This window comes from Triplophysa dalaica, chromosome 5, assembly GCF_015846415.1.
Source record: "Triplophysa dalaica isolate WHDGS20190420 chromosome 5, ASM1584641v1, whole genome shotgun sequence".
In the NCBI taxonomy this organism is placed as follows: Eukaryota; Metazoa; Chordata; class Actinopteri; order Cypriniformes; family Nemacheilidae; genus Triplophysa; species Triplophysa dalaica.
This window is the reverse complement of record NC_079546.1, coordinates 712603-732012: the sequence shown is the minus strand read 5'-3', so window position 1 is coordinate 732012 and position 19410 is coordinate 712603. Positions and strand designations below refer to the sequence as shown.

At 39.9% G+C, this 19410-nt stretch overlaps 1 protein-coding gene across 5 annotated transcripts in view; it reads right to left on the bottom strand.

The window, feature by feature from the left end:
• The window catches only part of scube1 (signal peptide, CUB domain, EGF-like 1), a 54039-nt gene extending 35700 nt beyond the window's left edge, over positions 1–18339 (bottom strand). For 3 of the 5 annotated variants that reach the window (XM_056748044.1, XM_056748045.1, XM_056748047.1), the window contains exons 1-4: positions 18158–18339; positions 16554–16676; positions 10244–10369; positions 2772–2906 (exon numbers count right to left, since the gene is read on the bottom strand). In XM_056748044.1, coding sequence (XP_056604022.1) covers positions 2772–2906; positions 10244–10369; positions 16554–16676; positions 18158–18245 — 472 coding nt within the window. In that variant the 5' untranslated portion in view covers positions 18246–18339. Of the gene's footprint in view, positions 1–2771; positions 2907–4220; positions 4342–10243; positions 10370–16553; positions 16677–18157 lie in introns of those variants that run through there. The other 2 variants (XM_056748046.1, XM_056748049.1) reach the window with 2 other exon arrangements.
• Positions 18340–19410: the final 1071 nt, after the last annotated feature.

Below are 19410 nucleotides of genomic sequence, written 5' to 3'. Positions count from 1 at the left end.
CTGCTAGACTAAAAATGATGAAAATGCGCTTACGCATATGGTACGGTTGAATATGGTAACAGTTAACAGTGAACCTTTCTACAGCTTTTAATCATCTTATTTCATGTTCATTTCGGCATTAACAAATATCATTTTAAAAATCAAACATTAATAGTAAACAATGCAACACGCGCTCTGAATAATGTGAATATATGATCGCACAACACTAACAAGGATTAACACATGCTTAAAAAGTACATTGCTCATGTTTGATTCATCAGAGCACATCAGTTATCCACAAAAAAAAAAATGTATTGTTACCAAATCTGCCTTTTTCTTTTTGCTACACCATGCAACACAAATTGTGAACAAAATGTTCTTTAAAACGACTTTAGATTGAGATTAACATGCTACACAGGCAGGATGTGTCAACATCTCAAAAGCGTTTAAACTAACATATTATTGGGCATTTAACACCTAGCGTCAATGTACCGCCTGATGTGGCATGTTATCGACCACCACAGACGATCACTTTGACTAAACTTTCAACAAAATGTCCTTTAATCAGAATAAGTGAAAACAGAAGTGAAGAAGACACCCAGACTTTCCAGTGCGGAGTTTCTGATTCCTCTTCTGTTTACACAGGGTATATAGAAGTGTGTGTGTGTGTGTGTGTGTGTGTGTGTGTAGCGTGTAAAGCCATCCAATACTGCCAGAACGCATCAGTTAGCTATCCACAAAAACAAACCTTTCGCCTGTTTACAGACAAGCACACTAGTGTATTTACTACACCTTCACTTTTAAAGTAAAAATACAACATCCAGGACAAGAGATTCAATCTTAAGAGTTATAAGCTTCCCAAAAAGCAAATACACTCGCTGTAACCATCGCTGCTGTTAGTTTGACTTAACCCATCCTTGTTCACAGTACTTAAAGAATGCAAATTACTAATTTGACATAAGTTAACTTTGTTATTTATACTAAAGATTTTCAGGTTTACTTTACAAGTGTTTGACTTGTCAACTTAACATTGATGAGTAGAACGCAAAACCCAATAATATTGGACCTATTGTTAAGTTTACTTAATATAAACAAGTTAATTCAACATGACTGGTTGAGGGGGATTTTCAGTTCCCAGCATGCTTTGCGTAAGACTGCATTTAGACAGTCAATTTCGAAATTTACTGTTTTTCAGTAAAGAAAAAAGACCTGTTTGTGCTTAATGTTCATTTATCTATGAGGTTTAATAGAGTTTATTGTATTTTTTGTTTTAGAGTGGCCATTGTTTTGAAGAGTGGTACATGTGCTTAGGATGTGAGAGGTTTATGCGCACACATTATGTCTATTGAATCATTCAATGAGCTTATACTGTGCTATTGCCAGTACTGAAATGCCTCTCGTCGGATTTTTATTCATTGTGTTTTGACTTAAGTTAGTATATCATTTATGTATAACGACAAAAAGTACCATTGAGAAGGATTAATATTGAGTTTAATTATCTTGAAATTACTGGTACACTGGTACTGGTTTGGATTTACTCAAAAAAGTTTTGTCAACATTACTTAAATTTATTTTGTTCATACAACAAAAGTATTTGTTCAAATAACTTAATATTTTTGCGTGGAACCACTTGGCTCAGCTTTTTTAAGTAAATTCAACAAATACATTTTTGAGTGTATGTAGTATTTCTGTTACTGTATCCCTCACTTGTTCTCTGTCGAGCCTCTCACTGGCAGTGTCATTCTCCACCTTTCTAATCTTTCCTTCCCACTATATTATTGTTCTTTTTTTATTTACTGTCATCTTTGCCGCAGTGTATCTCCATTTTTGACTCCATTTAATTTTTCAAGTACTATGTAAAGTTAAACAAAGTGCAACAATCAGTACACTTGGAAGCTAGTCGATATTTTGTGATCCGAGTCAACATTTCCCTCCGTCCGATTGGCATGGTGCCAATCCCCTCATTACTATAGCAACTGATCCAGAAATAACCAATACTGACTACACGGTCTTAAAGTCGGCATGAAATTAAAAACGTTCATTCTAAATGATTTACACAGTTGTGAAGTATTTATTATAAATAATTTATCTGTGCAATCATTATAATTTTTGTATTAATTTGTGGATAAAATCAAGTCCCGCCCTACATTTTAACTCATTTCAGAAGTTGTTTCACGATACAGGTTTCACATAAAATGGATTCTTTACATGCCAAATGAGAGCGTAGACAGCCGTTCCTTATGATCAGAAGGGAAGATGATAAAAATGCAAAGGGCTCGTAGACGCCTCTCCACATTCCTCATGTGACCGTGAGGGACATCAAAAATGTGATCACATTCAACCCACATTCATTCATGACTGTGTGCGGACCTCTCAGATGGGCACAGTGCGCGTGGACGTGTCCGCCTCCACATAGGGAAGCATCATTAGTTAATTCTGACAGGCTGAATGGGAGGGTCGCATCCATGACACACACGCGTGTCACAGAGTCACATTGATTTTGCTTTCATATACAAAAATGTTGCTGCATACACACAAGGTTGGGCCCACTAGCCGCCTGCGATTTCAACCCTTCAACTTTGAACCCTGACCCCTCCAGCTCTGTACAGGGTCAAGACCATCAAGTCTAAGTAATTCTTCACTAATCATACGTTTCCATTTAAATAAGAGAGTGAAAATGAGTGAACACATCCTAACATCTAATCCTGCAATCTGATTAGTTGACAGAATTGTGGTTTAATGATGGACTGTTATTCTTACACACACACACACACACTCAGGATCACACTTACCATCAGAACGGTGGATGCAGGTGTGCTGGTTGTCACTCAGGAAGAAGCCCTGTTTGCACTGGCACTCGTAACTGCCCATCGTGTTCACGCAAACCTGCTGACAGCCGCCGTTGTTGTCCAGACACTCCTCCACATCTAACATCCAGCAGAGAGACACAAATACACACGGTCATTACAAGACACATAAACACGGCCGCCCGAGGCTTCAGGCGAAAGCATCACGCTCAGTCTCTCGGTGGAAACGACGCAGGTATCGGAGTGTTTGTTTATCAACGGCCGATTTTCGCTTTCTGCTGCTACTGGAGAGCGATGTTGATTAAACGGCTGGTTAGATGTTCCAGTTTTCAAACACATTTAACAGACAAACAAACCAGTAAACAGCAGGTCGACAAATTACGAAAGTGGAATATGTTGGCCAAATAAAATGTAAACGAAATACCAGTGAGTTGCACATTGTAAATGGATTAAATTTACTTTTCGATTGGATTTTGTATACAGATTTTAACCTTTACAAGTGCACATGGACACCAGCTATAAAATCACAAAGAAATCAAAGTTTGTTCCTTTCAGGTTTCATTTCTGGTTGTGAAGTGGAATATATTAAACACACATGCAGGGTCATTGTGTCTTTGTCAGCCCCATAAGTTCATTGTGGGTATAATGTTTGAGTAACAGCGTGACATCGGGGAGCAGTAACACACTTGAGTGAATTTTACACACCCGTAACTCTCTGCCACTGTTGCATCGGCAGTCCATAATTCATGGAGGCTATAAAGATTTTGAGTGGTGTCACCGTTATAGCTATGACAGAACTTAACTTTAAGGAAACTGCACCATTTGGGCCTGAACATTTCTATTTGTATTTTATTTGTATTTTAAAAAAGATTTTTTCCCACCTCAGGCGTAAAGCATCACATTGGATGACCACTATTGCTGATACATTCACCCTTATATTCACATTCATGCTCAACAATTAGACAAAAAAAAACAGATGAGATTATTATTTAATATCAATTGTTGTTCCTAGACAGGAATAATATTGAAAGAAGAGAAAAAAAGTCTCATACATTTCTTCATTTTTGTTCGATAAAAAATGTAAATATAACATAAACATAAGATCTCAACCACGTTAAAACTAAGTTTAGAAATAAAAAAAATCGAGTTTAAATATCTAAACATTATTAAGGACTTCTCGAAGATTTGATAGATTATTAAATAATATTATAAATAAATAATAAATAATATTAAATAATGGATTATTTAAACTATATCATTTATATTAACCCTTAACTGTAGTTTACTTTTAATTTACATTAACCCTGACTGTAGTTTACATCTTGTTTTAAATTCCAGCGATAAACACACGCATACAAAACCACAACTGAGCTTGTGTATAAAAGGCTTCATTCTATAGCCCCATATTCTCAAAAAAATTCAAAATATTCTCACCCTTTAAAAATTCGAAGCAATTTTAGAAGAAACATCCAAGATCTTGCTACTTAAAAACAAAACTCAAACCTCAGTAACATTCCCCTACGGGTTCTCTGTCAGACCGTGTGTGTGTGAACACATGATGGAGTGTGTGTTATCCGCCTGCGTGAGTATTTTTCCATCTATCTTGTTTAGTACAATCCGTCTCTGTTGTTTACACGCCGCTCATAAAACTCGCTCAGAATGTGGCATTCTGGAGGCATGAGTGAGCATCAAAGCTTTGACAAATGAGGCCTGGCAAAAACATGTCCATTTCCTGCGGTATTCTAGGTGAATTAAAGAACTGCGTCTGTCTCCAGCGCGTCTTTCTGTGACAGCTAACATCCACCTGTGTTTGGGTTTACAGGCTGTGTGGACCGTGTCGAGAGGTATCACGTTTTACAACCTCTGAGATATGTTTGGGACACTTTAAAACAAGTACAGTCATTATGACACTAATGTAGAGACACAAAAGCACAATGAACTGACTCTGCATAAATACAATAAATTATAGAGTATAATATGTTTAATACAGTGAGAGGCTGTTAATCCAGGAAACGACCAGTTCGGACATTTAAATCGTTCCACAAATGGCCAATTCCCTGAAAATGTCAACCTTACCACGAAAATATTAGGTTTTTATCAGCAGGTTTTCCTTTGGTAACAGCACAGATTTGAACATTTGGTGGTTCAGATACTCATGTGAGATCTCTTTAAATTTGTAAGATTTTGTTTTATTTTTAGTGCATGATTTTTCATAGTCAGGTGAGAGCCATTTTCAGGATTGTAACATATGATGCTACATATGATTCATAAATGAACACATGAAAATGAAAATAAAGTAACTATTTGACGTTCTATAAAGAGATCTCCCTTCCCCATTCATTGGGTATTATTGCTTCAGGATTGTGCATTTTAAATCCTAAAATGTTTATCGTCTCCCAAGAACTGCAACATTTTTTTGTGTTACGCATGTTTATTTCCCTTTTTTAAATATAATTTATTTTCATAGACTGACATTTTTTTTATGTTAATCTCTATCTACAAGTCTTCAGTAAAATATAAACAGATGGTTAAATATAATTGTAACAAATTCATTCTCTGAGCATTTTTATGTCACTATCATAACACAAAATGTCACTTCCATAATGCTGGAATTGCCCATATATGGAAACAGGAGGTGACCTTGCATGATTGAAAATAGCATCCCGGGACATTATGAAAATGGCTTCCAGGTGAAATCACATGCCTTTAAAGAGCTTCCATGGAGTACAAACTAAGACGGTGGGGCTAATAGAGACTAACTATCATATCCAGCCCGGCTTATGAGCTAAAGTGTTGTATTCTGAGCAGATCCCTGTGGAATTATAGAAGAGACTAACGTAATGGCTCTGTCTGGACGTGTTAGCTATTTTTTTTCTGTATAACACCTCAACTCAGCAACCGGAGGACGCATTTATACAACACCCATGTGTGTAGGACATAGATACACAATTTTACACATCCACTCATCCGTAAGCGATTCAGGACGCGAACACGACCGCTTTTGATCCCAGTTTAATTTGGTCACAGTGGTTTATTATGTGGCTTCTGGCTTCACCTGCGCACATAACTCTTATTTTAGCCCCCGTGGACATCTTGTTAACACGGCTGGGACTGCAATGCCTTAACTGTCCTATTAACTACTGTAGGGTTATAAAAGCAGGGATGACGGGGGGAAGGCCTGACCACAGAGGTATCCCTGTCTGGCAAATTTGCATGAACGATTTTTTTTAAATAAACTTTTTTAAATATAAAGTATATGGACACAGTTTCTGTAGTATTCGAAAATGCCCGAACCTCCTGAAGACGGTTATAACTAGGGTTGCATGATAAATTATCGGGCATAATCGGTATCGAACGATAAATAGTCAGTTTTAATGTTATCGTATCAGCCCATAAATGTTCATTTTGGATGTTATCGTATCGGCGGATAAATGGTCATTTTTTATGTTATCAGTATCGGCCGATAATAAAATGTATGCCGATATATTAAAAGCCAATAAATAATTACCTCTGTTTAAAGTACTTTATCTGCATGATCCACACAGTTAAAATACTGTGTAAAATACAGAACTGTCTTTCTGTCGTGATCATTCACTTACTGCTTTTATCAAAACATTTCGGATGTATATACAGTATGTAGATACAGTATTTATGAATGTGTAAATTATAGGAACAAAAGCATATTGTTTGAATCAGACTGGTGTCTGAATGCTTTCTGTCTGGAGATCTGCCTATTGAAAACATTTTTCTGAAAGAAAAAATCTAAAATTTGTTTATTAAATAAAAAATATGCCAGAAAAGTTTGAAGGTTAAAGAATCGCTAACTAGTGTAAAGTGGGCTTGGTACAAGAGAACTAATGGTTACCATGTTTTCAAATAAAAGCAGTTGTCCGCCTTTTGTTTCAGTCTTAAGGAATTTTATATTAATATTTAGATACTGTAGATCAGCCAATATATCGGTTATTGGCCAAAATTTACATATTTATTTTACTGCTGTTCAGATATTAGAATATCCCTTATGAGGCCGCCACAGCTTGTCACTTTTTATTGCTGCATGTAAGAAAACATTCACGTAGGCACGCTTCTCATTTGTCACCGTGTCACAGACGAGAGTAATATGTGATAAGAGAGCCCGCAGATGACATGTGCCGTCTGCCTCCGTCTGTAGCGGCTCTGGCTGCGAGCGCTGTTTAATGTGGGAATGGAAACAGATATCATCAGTGTGACAGCTCGCTCTGGCTTTAAAAGGAGGAAAAAACAACATTTCAGCTGTCATCTCTCAATTAAAGCCCTCTCTGCCAAAACTTAAACAAGAGCGCTGGCATCCCAGCCTGCGAGTTTAAACTAGAGCGCTTTTGTTTTGTTTGATTGCTCTTGTGTAAACTTTCATTTGGAAAAGATCTTAGATGACATGACACAACAGGGAGAGAGAGAGAGAGAGAGAGAGAGAGAGATAGAGAGAAAAGAGAGAGAAGATAACGAAAAGAGGATATAGAGAAAGAGGGATGGAGGACCGACAGAATACTAAAACGGGAGATGAATTAGAAAACAAACCTAGTGAAGGGTAATGACCTTGACGGAAGTGAACAGGAAACAATTTAAATAAAGCGAAGTGAACTCAACACAACTGAAGAGAGACAATCTTAAAAAAGTAAACTGACGAGAAGTAAACAAAACGGATCTGAGGTCAACTAAACACAAGTGAAATAAAAGTGAACTAAAAAACAAATACGGTGACGTGAACAGACCGGAACTGATCCAAAATGAACGAAACAAAGACTACGTTTCAATCTTAACTTAAAAGACATGAAGACGTGTCTGATCAGAATCGACCTGACCGTATTAGAAGCGAACTGAACGTCGATTGGCTCTTTCAAAATGACCTTTGTGACCTCCATCACCGTGGTCATAGAGAACATTCCTTCCTTCTACGACTGCACGAGTTCTCCTTCATTCTGACGGTGCAGCGAGAAGGGAAAAAGCAGGCAGAAGATAAATAAACAGCGGCAGCAGAGCAGGCATTCATAAAACACAGCGAAGCATCAACACATTGAGTCCAGCTGGCTGCACGCAGAGGGAAAACAAATAAGAATAGAAATGAAAAAGGCTGAGGAACTGCACTGGACGGCTCTTCAATCAGCTCGCCATTAGTCAATCTTAAATCAATTAAAGCTTGAACTTGTTAACATGTGACATCTGGAGCGCCAAATGACTTCCTACACGGGACGGACAAGCCACTCCTCTGATTTCCCTATATTTCAAAGGGCTTGCGGGTTCGGTTGGCACTCGGTTGGTCTGTTTGAAGACATTGTGTGTTTGTGGGGAACGAATAAATGTTGTTTACTTTTTGTCTGTAAGGGATGAACGTCGTGTCTAGTCACTAGAATATCATAGTAACATGCATATCTACACGCTAACGTGGCAGGTTGAGTTTGAGAAAATGTAAAAATCTATTTGAAATAAGACATTTCTGTGTCTGGTGTACCAACAAATTCTCAATGAACATTTAACAAAAAGCATTATGGGAAAATGGCAGACGGAGATGAGCTGGAAAAGGTCACGTGGAATAAACGATCAAGAAAACGAAGGACACTTTGTTAGAGAGATTTAGGGAAAGGTCATCATCATAAAGTATGATTCATTTAACATTTTGTTACGGGTCAAGTGGTTTTACTTCCTTCTAAACTTGTGATCGTACTCACCGATGACCAGCCAATGAGAAACATTCGGGGTACTACGACAACGCATCATGACATTGAAGCTCCAATGAGAATGAATGAGGTTTTTAAAAGAGCGACAGACACAGTATATGAAGCAATGAGAAACATCACCATAATATGACAAAGTGCCACATTACACGACTTAAGGAAGTCAAGTGAAGTGTCTAAAGCAAGGTCACGGGTTCAGCGATCTATCAAAAGCATCTGTGGCCAAATATTGATTTCCACAGAAAATAATTTTGACGTGTAGAATGTTCCAATAAACACAGCACTTACAATGAAAGTACATACACGCTAAAATGCGCACTTAAGATACACATGAGATGTAAAGATTATGTGCGTTGGCATGAGTACAGTGAGACAGAGTGGCTTATCGACCTTGTCCGTGTTATATCCAATCTTTCTGCTGTCGCGCATTATGACGAGGATCCCGAAAAGGAATGCGGCATAACTATTTGTAGGCGCACATTTTTAATAATAGTTTCGAACGTCGACACGTACAGTATTTGCATTGCACCTGGAACACTGAACAGTGAGTTTGAGAAGAGACGGCAGAGGGGAAAAAAGCCAAGCTTGATCTTTAAATGCTTCACATTTTCTGTGTCAATCTATTTCTAGGGAAGGGCGGAAGAGAGGGGCGAGATGACGGAAGACAGAGGCAGATTAAAAACAAGGGAAAGGACAAAAGAGGACAAAGAGATAGATGCGGGAAAGCAGGAAAAGAGAGAGAGCGAAAAGAAGGAGGGGGTATAACAGGACTGACGATGGCCTCTGCGGCCTGCTCTTGGTTCCCAGAGCCATCATTTAGACTTGTATTTGAGACATTCCACAATAAAGATGTCAAATAGAAAGCAAGTCTATAGCCTCGAGGGAAACAGCCTGGAGTCACTCCAATGAGACCCACAGCCAAGATAACCAATACAGATACTGAAAGAGAGAGAGAGAGAGAGAGAGAGAAGATGCAAGGGTGGGGAGAGAGAGAATGTGATGTTAAAATGACAAGAAAGAAAAATGAAGCTCAGCATCTTCAAACACGACCGGTTTGGCGCACGTATTTGCTTTGGATGCAAAGGGCAGAGAAGAGAGCAGCTCAGGTTCCTCATAGAACTGCAAAGAAACATGATGTCCTAGACGGTCACCGTGTCATCACAGAGCCACCGCGCATCACTGCGATAAGTCTGTTTTGACCAAAGACACATCTGCACTCACTTACAGGGGCAAAGCAGACAGCCTCCGTGAACAAAAAAACACTTTTTAAGGAATTCCTGAATCCCCACAGCAATCTAGAAAAACCATGAGACCCGGTCTCGACTCCCCGGGTCGTGGAATTTCATCTTTGAACTATTTCAATAAATAAGTTATTAATTTTCTCTCAGCCTTTTCTTTCCCAACTTCCATTTTCGTCCGCTAACATAAACATCTGACCTGACTGGCGAATTCTGGGAAGTGGATGCGATTGCGCCACTGGTGACATTCGGGTGACATTTGGAAGAGACGAAAATAAGCGTGAGGTTCCTGTTGGCGTGCTCCTGTCAGAACGAGCTGGAACGCTGGCGCTAGACGCGGCTCGGCTGGCCTTTCCGAGGCGCTGCGCAGAAGGGGCCGGAAGATCGGCGGAGCAGATTTGTTTACGTTCGCGGAGGGGGTCACGGCTGAGGTCATCGGCCGGGCAAATAGATGACGAGAGAAAGTCTGTGTGAGAACGTGTGTGTGGAAATGCATTTTCTAGGGTTTTACCCAGACAGTTGTGCCCGTCGTCTGCGAGCATGAACCCGTCGTAGCACGTGCACCTGTAGTTCCCGGGGATGTTGATGCAGTCGTGCACGCAGCCGCCGTTGTAGTCGTTCTCACACTCGTCCATGTCTGAAAGAGACACACATTTAGAAATCAAATACAACATCAACTCCGGCAAGAGATGTTTATTTTTAAGGCGACATGAATGACGCCTGCCCATGCAAAAGAGTGCTTTAACACTTTTCTCTGTGGTTGCTAGGGTGTTCTGCTCGGTTGCTAAGTGGATGCATATTGAGCCCTGATGTGGCCCTGATATTAAAATGATTGAACAGAGGATAAATGAGATTTAAAAACAGTTGACATATGTAACAAAGCTTCATTTCCTTAGAGTTTTTAGACACAAATGAACACAATATTTCTCACTCTTTCACTCAAACACATGAATATATCAAAACCAGAAAGACAGAAAGTATCTTCCTCAGACCAGACCATATAAACAGGTGTCTGTTTTAATATCAGTTCAACCTCAAAAAGAGAAAGAAAGAGAGCGAGAGAGATACCTGGCCTGTTCTCTTGGACAGATATGGCATTAACTAAAAATAACTGCGTTTCGCATTACTTACACATTTTTTAACAAATCCCACAAACCACATTGTGAAACTTCAGCTACAAGAATAGATCCTTCAAGAATGCTTGTTTGTCTTTTTATTCGTAAACAAAACTTTCAAGTCAATCTTCCGAAAATCTATTCAGACAAAATTTTCTATTCAGAAAAGTGAGACACACTCAAATAACACATATGGGCATAAATACTTCACCTCCGTTTTAGTCGTATATTTGTTTTTTTTTCACTATCAAAGCGAACAGCAGTGTCAGCTTTGGCGTATTTTGAGGAAATGACTGTTGGATTACACAAACAAAACGGCCAACTCATAACTAAAAAATCTATAAACACTCAGCCGGCACACAAGAACAGTTCACAACTTTTTACATTTTATCCAATGTAGGGATGTTAAAAGTTATGGTATGTTAATACTAACCCGATACTCACATTTAAAAAGTGACAATCCTACAGACAAATTTATATAGGCAGCAAGCAGACGCTTTTATCTAAAGGATAGAAAACAATAATTCATTTTGCATCAGGATTTATATATTATATCTAATAATTATGTGAAAACTAATACTAAAACTAGTTATAGGTTGTGCATATTTCCCTTTGGATTTTATTTTAATTTCTGAAATGATATATTGAAATTTGAGGCACTGATTACTTAACTCATATCTAAAAAAACATGTCATTCTTGAATTGATTATTTTTATTATATTTAAATAAGTTTTTGGTTTTAGTATAAATTGGTAGAGTCGAGCATACATGCTCTAAAGAGCACAGCTGAAAAAAGTAAGCAATTTTCAGATGCGTTTTTCGCGCTTGTTTGTATGGTGTCTCTGAATTGTCAAAACACCTTTCGAAATCCTTGCTACAGATGTGAACATCGCAGAAAACAAAACCAAATTTTTTTACGATGGACCAAAATATCAGAGGCAGTGTGTGTTTGACACAACATGGGCTCGTAATTATTTTTTAACGTGCAAAAATTTCGGACCCAAAGTTTCAGATTGTATGTGCAACTGGCTTAAGACGGATGGAGAAAAACCCCTGAAGGTAATTGAGAAAGAGATGAGAATCGACAGTGATGTTTTCAGATTGATTTTGGAGCTCTGCAACTCAAAGTAAATTCTCTTTATCAGTGACATTACACAGACAAAACATCCAACCAAAAGAAGATGGTGAGTAAAGACGTTAACACTATTAACTGTGTGTGTTGTGGAGGTGAGCAAGGCTAATAGTGTGTGTGTGCGGTGCATGTGGAGAGGGCCGGGGTTGTGTGGATGGCTAGTGAGCTTCCAGCTGATAAACTTCCTGACCCGGAGCTGTCATTGACATCAGCCAGTAGAGAGCCGACAGTGTTGGCCTGTCACTCGCCGTCGACACGTGCACATCTCTAATGGAAGGAGACGTGTTTACGCTCAGATTAGGCACCTCCGTTATCACCTCAGCAGGGGTGGAGCCGGCGGGGGGCGACACCTCAACGGCCTTCAAACACTATCTGCAAAAACACCAAATCCTCACTGCTGGAAAACACGTCATGGGGAGAGGGGGATTGGAAAAGAGCCCTTGCCAAACAGATTTTCGTCAACTTGGGAAGTGAGAGACAAACTATGACACCTTGCTAATGTGCGTTTGCGTAAGGTTTCTCCCTCCTTCAGTTCACATAATCTCAGACGCGGTTTTTATGAGCCGTGGCAGTGCTGCGGGTAAAAAAAAACAACTATAATTAGATGAATGACTGGCAAATCTTATTCCGCTTTCTCTTTCATCCTCCCAGATCTGATCATCGCCAAAATAACGTAATAAGCCTAAAACTGAGATGGACACAATAAGTTGAAGACGGGACTTTTGACAACCACCCAGAACACTGCAGCATCATAACATCAAGTTTTGCAAAAGACACAGGCGTACGGTCACTCATGATCAAACAGACGTGACTGGCTGGCGTCCAGGCCACGAAACATCACTCCCCCAGAGATACTCACATGTTACATGTGGTCCTGTCATTGTAATTGCATTTTTGTTGTACGAAACAGGGCCAGTGTGTGCTGTCGTGGGCCATGTGTGTGTCTCTAATAAGCATTAGTACCAATCATGACATATGATGGACTAGCTTCCTCGCTTGGGCGTGTGTTCAGCACATGGAGCGATTTTTCCGCATCTAAAGTGTACGTGTATGTCTGTCTGTGTGGCGGCGCTCTGACGTGTCCTGCGAGGGGAGGGTCAGTGATGAAGGGCGGCCACACTTAGCCAGCCAATCGGAACATCGGCAGCCCCGTGACGAGTCGGCAGACGCCAGGCAGACAATGGCCTAGTACTGCGCCGACACCTCTGTCTCTCACTCCATTTATCGGTCTCCTCCTCGCTGACCCCTCCCACCCCCACATTCACACGAACGCCATCACAATTACACCACGATCCGACTTACAAGACTAGTGCACTTCAACGGCGACCTGTTTCACTGACAGATGAGAAAGGAACAAACAGGATTAGAAAAAGAAGACTGACGCTGAGTCATATTTACGGGATTTGTTTAATCTCTTTCTCCGCCCCTGCAAACAGACACAGGAGTGAATCCATCACTCATCACAGAGGATTTGACATTTCTGAGGACTGAAGGGGGTCCCGTCCACTGATCAACCTCACTAATGAATCAATTTACATGATCAATAAATGAAAAGGACTTGATTAAGATCTCATAAAGAAGACGTCTCGTCTCCGAAGAAAAAATGTACTCCTCCGGCTCCGTGTTTATTCCCGTTGCTGTCTCGGAGAAACAAGTATAAATCACCTTCTCACATTGAACACACTTCGCCGACATCCAAAGTAGACGGGCGGCTCAAACCCATGCGTTTAGCAAGTTCTTTCTTAATTTCCTTCAAAGGCAAACGCGCAGGGCTTTAATTAGAGGGTGGATGGGGTGGTGTATACGGGTGTTAATGGGCTTCAGACGAAACACCCCCCATCCTTCCCACAACACATTTCACTATGGACGGAATGTCCGCTCAGACAAGAGAGAGAGAGGCAACGTGAGGTTTATAATAGTGGAGACGTACACACGCACGCATAGTTAACACCAACACACCAAAGTCTAACCCCTTCGGATTCAGCGTAACTGACAGCCTCATTGCCCTCGAAGTGTAGACTGCGGTCTGAAGGTGGGAGTAAAGAGGTCCAGAACATTCCCTGTGTTTCCTCAGAGAAAATAAAAGATGTTGTTCTAGCCCACGCCGTCTGGCCTCCGAGTGTCGAGCGTTAGCAGAGGAGCAGTCTGGTGCGGTGCCATTTCGAATCCACCTAATTCATTAATGGCATCGAGGAACAGGCTTCAGGTTTCATAATAGGTAGAGAGCACATTTCCTCTCACCCTGAAACACAAGCTCCACACATGTGGGTAAAACAGCAAGACGGAGGGGCGAAAAGAACAGAAGAACACCGAGTACAATAACAGGAAACCCAAACGGCATCACGCTCGGCGCACCTTTCTAACTAGTTTACGCCCGTGTGCCTCGTGCCCTCAAAGTCTGAGAGCAGACGTGAGGAGAAATGCGTGTCCCTTTCGGTCTGTCCTGTACACAAATTCCTCCTGGGTTAACGCAACCTGGGCCCATAAAACAAACTCCCATCTTGGTAACTAAAGGCTTTTGGAAGAGCACCATCACTTATATAATTCCTAAGAAACGTTCTTCGTTCCTAGTGCAACTGGGATATTTTTGACTTTGAATCTTAAATAAAGGTTTTAGAAAATGTAGAGTTATGATGTAAAATGAGTTATACATATTTGAGACAAGGTCACCAATCATTCGTAAGCCCACTTGTGACGCATATCATAGAAACACTTTCGTGTCAAAAAGGTCAAATATTCTTGCTTCCAGTAAAGCGCACAGGATGTTCTTTGGTACGTTCACAAATCAAACTCGTGGAGTCTGTGCCAGCTTGAGTGCATGCGGTCATTAGAGCAAACGGGGGACAATCCAAATACTAAGAAACACTAATATCATTACTGTGAAAAAAATGCAATGCATCATCACGTTTTAAACATGCACAATAGATGTGTGCGTCAGTGTGGTGCAGTGCCATAATGTGTATTTGTAACAGTGTGTGTGTTTGCTGTCAGGCAGAACGCTAGAGAGGTGTAAAGACTAGAGCAGGTTTTACCCTCCAAGCACCTCTCACCTTCACACCGCACTTCCTCCTCACTAATTAAGACCCTCGGCAGGAGCCGACTAACATCTGGATGACCCGCCGGAGACTGTGATGTGATTTTAAATGTCCTCACAAACAGTTTTGTTTTATATTTGCTAAACCCTCAGATAGGTTTGTCTAAGGGTTGTGTTAATGGAGAATATTCCTCTGATTTTAACGGGATGAGATGTATTCACTATAGGGATGCACCGATACTACTTTTTCCTTTCCGATCCGATTCCGATACCTGAATTCTGCGTATCGGCCGATACCGATTCTGATCCGATACTAGCACTGTTTTTCATGATCAAAGTAGACTTCCATATTTTAACTTTTATTGCCAGAGGTGGATAGTTAAGCATGTTTACTTTCAAGTACATTTTAAAATATCTGTACTTTATCAGAGTACTTTGGACAAAAATATTTCCCTACAGTATGAAGCACATCATACTTACTCCACTACAGTCCATAAACAAATGTTTTTTTTACTTTAAATCCATGAGTACATTAAAATCTACCATTTTCCTTTACTTAAGTATTTTTACTTAAAAGTATGATTTTTTTAAATGTAATTAAGTGCTGTATTAAACTTAAAAATACATACAAAACAAAAATGTGGTCTCATAAAGCAAAGATACTTACAAAATGTTTAACAAATAAATCTGTTTATTACACAAAGCTATCACAATATGAAAGTCACCAAACTCGCTCATGCACATCCTGGACACAAAATGATGCGCTTAATACATTCGCTTCTACGTTATTTAAAGTCATGCGCATTGGACGCAGAATGATGCGCTTAATGCACCCGCTTCACTCACGCGCATCCCGGATAGAGATGATCCTGTTGTCGCGGGGATCTTTGCTTCCCAAGTTCAAAACAGTTATAACACAAAGAGAAGAGATATGTTATGTGTTTAAATCATAGAACATTGAATCCATCCTAAAGTTTAAAGTTATGTATGAATGACGCATAACATAGACCGCTTCTAGTGCTTGAATCTAATAACGTTACACTCAGCGAGTACAGTCTCCGGCAAAATGCATTTTAAACAAAACCACAGTCTACTATCTAGTGATTATGAAGAATATTGAAAACTTTTGAACGAGTAACGTCCTGACTGTTCCCGGACACACGCATGCTGGATTGAGATTGACAGATGACCGCACCAGCGGAGGTCAGAGTTTTTTAATTATGCTATATTGGTTTATTCCTCGCACAAAGCTATCAAAATACATGACATCGAAAACAGTGCATGACAACGTTTATGGTAATTTCCTGATAGTAAGTCCTTTATGAAGCTTTAGAGTAACATCCACGGGTATCGCAACGGATCGGACTGAAGAGAACCCGTCAGTCCGATACCCGATCCAGCTAAAAAGACCTGGATCGGCCCCAATTCCGATCCAGAGTATCGGATCGGTGCATCCCTAATTCACTAATGCAGTGAAATGAAACTGTGTGTGTGCGAGACGGTGGATAATGGGGGGCAAAGAAAGATCCGGCTGACCCACCTTCACAGTGCTTGCCATCTCCTTTGTAACCAGTCTTGCAGATGCACTTGAAGGATTTTGGAGTGTTTTGGCACAGAGCGTCGATGTGACAGTCGTCAGTGGCTTCAGAGCATTCGTCTGCATCTGCGGGGTAAACGCATGGAATAAGACTTAGCTAAATGCTTGTACACATGTCGAAAAATTGCTATTGTTTCTTCTAGACGGCAAATCCAGAAATCCAACTTTCTGAGAAGAATCCTGCATAGTTTCTCATCAAATATTTTGAAAGAACAGATAATTCTGTTTATTTCTATTAGGAGAAATGTCAAAAAACTAATGCTTCCTAAAGCCTCAAAATAGCAGGAAGATGCCAGTTAAATGATTTTTCTCTTAGAAAGCGTTTGTCAATCTTGAAACTTAAATAAGGGCGTTTACGAGTTCAGAAGCATCTGCATCTCTTTGAGGAGCACACCGTCAATCAAAAAAACAAATTGATCTCTTACTGGACTAGACCAAACTCAAGTCTTCATGACAAATCTATTTCTTCTAACAGGGGAATACGGGTGTGGCAGAGGTTGATGCTGTGTATTATTATCACGTATTATTGGCTTGAAAAGATGCTGATTCCAGAACAGGATACAGAACACATGAGCAGAAATACTTTTAAATGTAAGCAATATATGGATTGCTTCACCCAAGCCCAGCAATGTCCAAAATAATCAGGTACACAGAACTTCAGATGTGAAGGCAATGACATAAATGAATGAATGAATCAATTTATTCTGTATCATCATTAGTATACTCAAATCCATTAGAATATTCAACTTAATACACAACCATGGCAGAAAAGTCGCTCCGCACCATGTGCGCAACGCGCTGCGCGCTCCCGTGATCAAACCCTAAACACCCCAAATCATTCAAACTCATAACATATAAACGCAATAAGGGCAAATAGAGTCAATATTTGGATGAGTGTCTCGTGATTTGATGCATAATCAAATAATTTCCGTTTGAAAATGCTCACATACCCGAGACTCTAACGCGCAATGGCCAAAAACTCCAATGAACTTATAATTTGGAGACAAGTAATATGCAGGACTCTTTTTTCACCTGTTTTCATAAAACATCTATTTCATCAAATCCTAAACCGAGGTTAAAAGAACCGAACTGTTTTGTGTGTTTCATTATTGACATTTTCCAAGCATTCATTATGTTGAGACACAATACGCATCGATAAGCGCGGAGGAGTGAGTGGTCGATAAGCCCCCAAAATCGACCCCATCATAGAGCCTCATACACCCCATGGGATCCAAATTCTCTTATTAGGGAACATCAGGCGTAATGCTTTGCGTTAAATCAGATTTGCGCCCTAGAGAGATATTCAACATGCTATTTCCAGTTATGTCAATAATATAAACCCACGGTTTTCACCAAAGTGTGACCGAGTATGCAGAAATAAAGCCTTTCAGGTAACCACCGGCTAAACACAATCATAAGTAAATATGCTTTATAATATCGATTATTGAAATGGACATGTGCAACATGAAATATTTTCATTACAGTAATACTTATCAGTTATTTAAAGTTTCACCTGAAATGATGCGTAAAATGAGAAAAAGGCTTACCTGCGACTCCGACATTTCCCATGACATCGAAAGTATTTATGAGGAGGAAAAGCAAACAGACGTCCCAGGAAAAGCAGACAGGACCCATAGTTCTACACTGGGAGTGAATGGAGTTCTCCAGTTGTGCGTTTCTTTGATAAGAGGAGCGTTTCTCCTGCTGCTGCCAGAGAGAGCTGAGAGCTCGATGTCTCGCGACGCCCGCTGATTGGTTTGCACACATTTGAGGAGGAGATGGGAAAGGAGAGAGAGAGAGAGAGAGAGAGAGAGAGAGAGAGTAAGAGAGAGAGAGAGAGAAAGAGAGAGAGAGAGAGAGAGAGTAAGAGAGAGAGAGAGAGAGAGAGAGAGAGAGAGAGAGTAAGAGAGAGAGAGAGAGAGAGAGAGAGAGAGAGAGTAAGAGAGAAAGAGAGAGAGAGAGAGTAAGAGAGAAAGAGCGTAAGAGAGAGAGAGAGAGAGAGAGAGAGAGAGAGAGTAAGAGAGAGAGAGAGAGAGAGAGAGAGAGTAAGAGAGAAAGAGCGTAAGAGAGAGAGAGAGAGAGAGCGTAAGAGAGAGAGAGAGAGTAAGAGAGAAAGAGCGTAAGAGAGAGAGAGAGTAAGAGAGAGAGAGAGAGAGAGTAAGAGAGAAAGAGCGTAAGAGAGAGAGAGAGAGAGAGAGAGAGAAAGAGAGAGAGAGAGAGAGAGAGAGTAAGAGAGAAAGAGCGTAAGAGAGAGAGAGAGAGAGAGAGAGAGAGAGAAGAGAGAGAGAGAGAGAGAGAGAGAGAGAGAGAGAGAGAGAGAGCATGACTGCACAGATAGAGTTGCTCCCTCCATTTATTTAAGTGTTCAGGCGAGTCCCGGAAAATTTAATTAAATAAACGATGTGTTACTGTTTTAATAGATCCCTTTAATTATTAAAATATTTTCCTAAAAGTAGAGATTTACGCATTTATAAGTATCCCGTGTTCTTCGTCCAAATTGCGCCATTTCAAGGTTTAATTAATTGTTTTTATTTATTATAGCTATTCATCTGTGATATCAGATTTGAAGACAGTTATTTATACAATCATGTAAAATATATGTAATGTAAAGATTTTAGGTTTCCGATGTCAGGCCCAGAATTTCTCAACTTACTAAAGAAATTTCGCTTTTTTAATATTTACTTAATATTAAGCAAGATAGTTGCCGCTATAAAAAAAAACATTTCTCCAAAGTTTGGAAATAAAATGAAGGACTCGAACAAATCAGAGATGTTACAGTGACCTCTGCTGGCCAAACAGA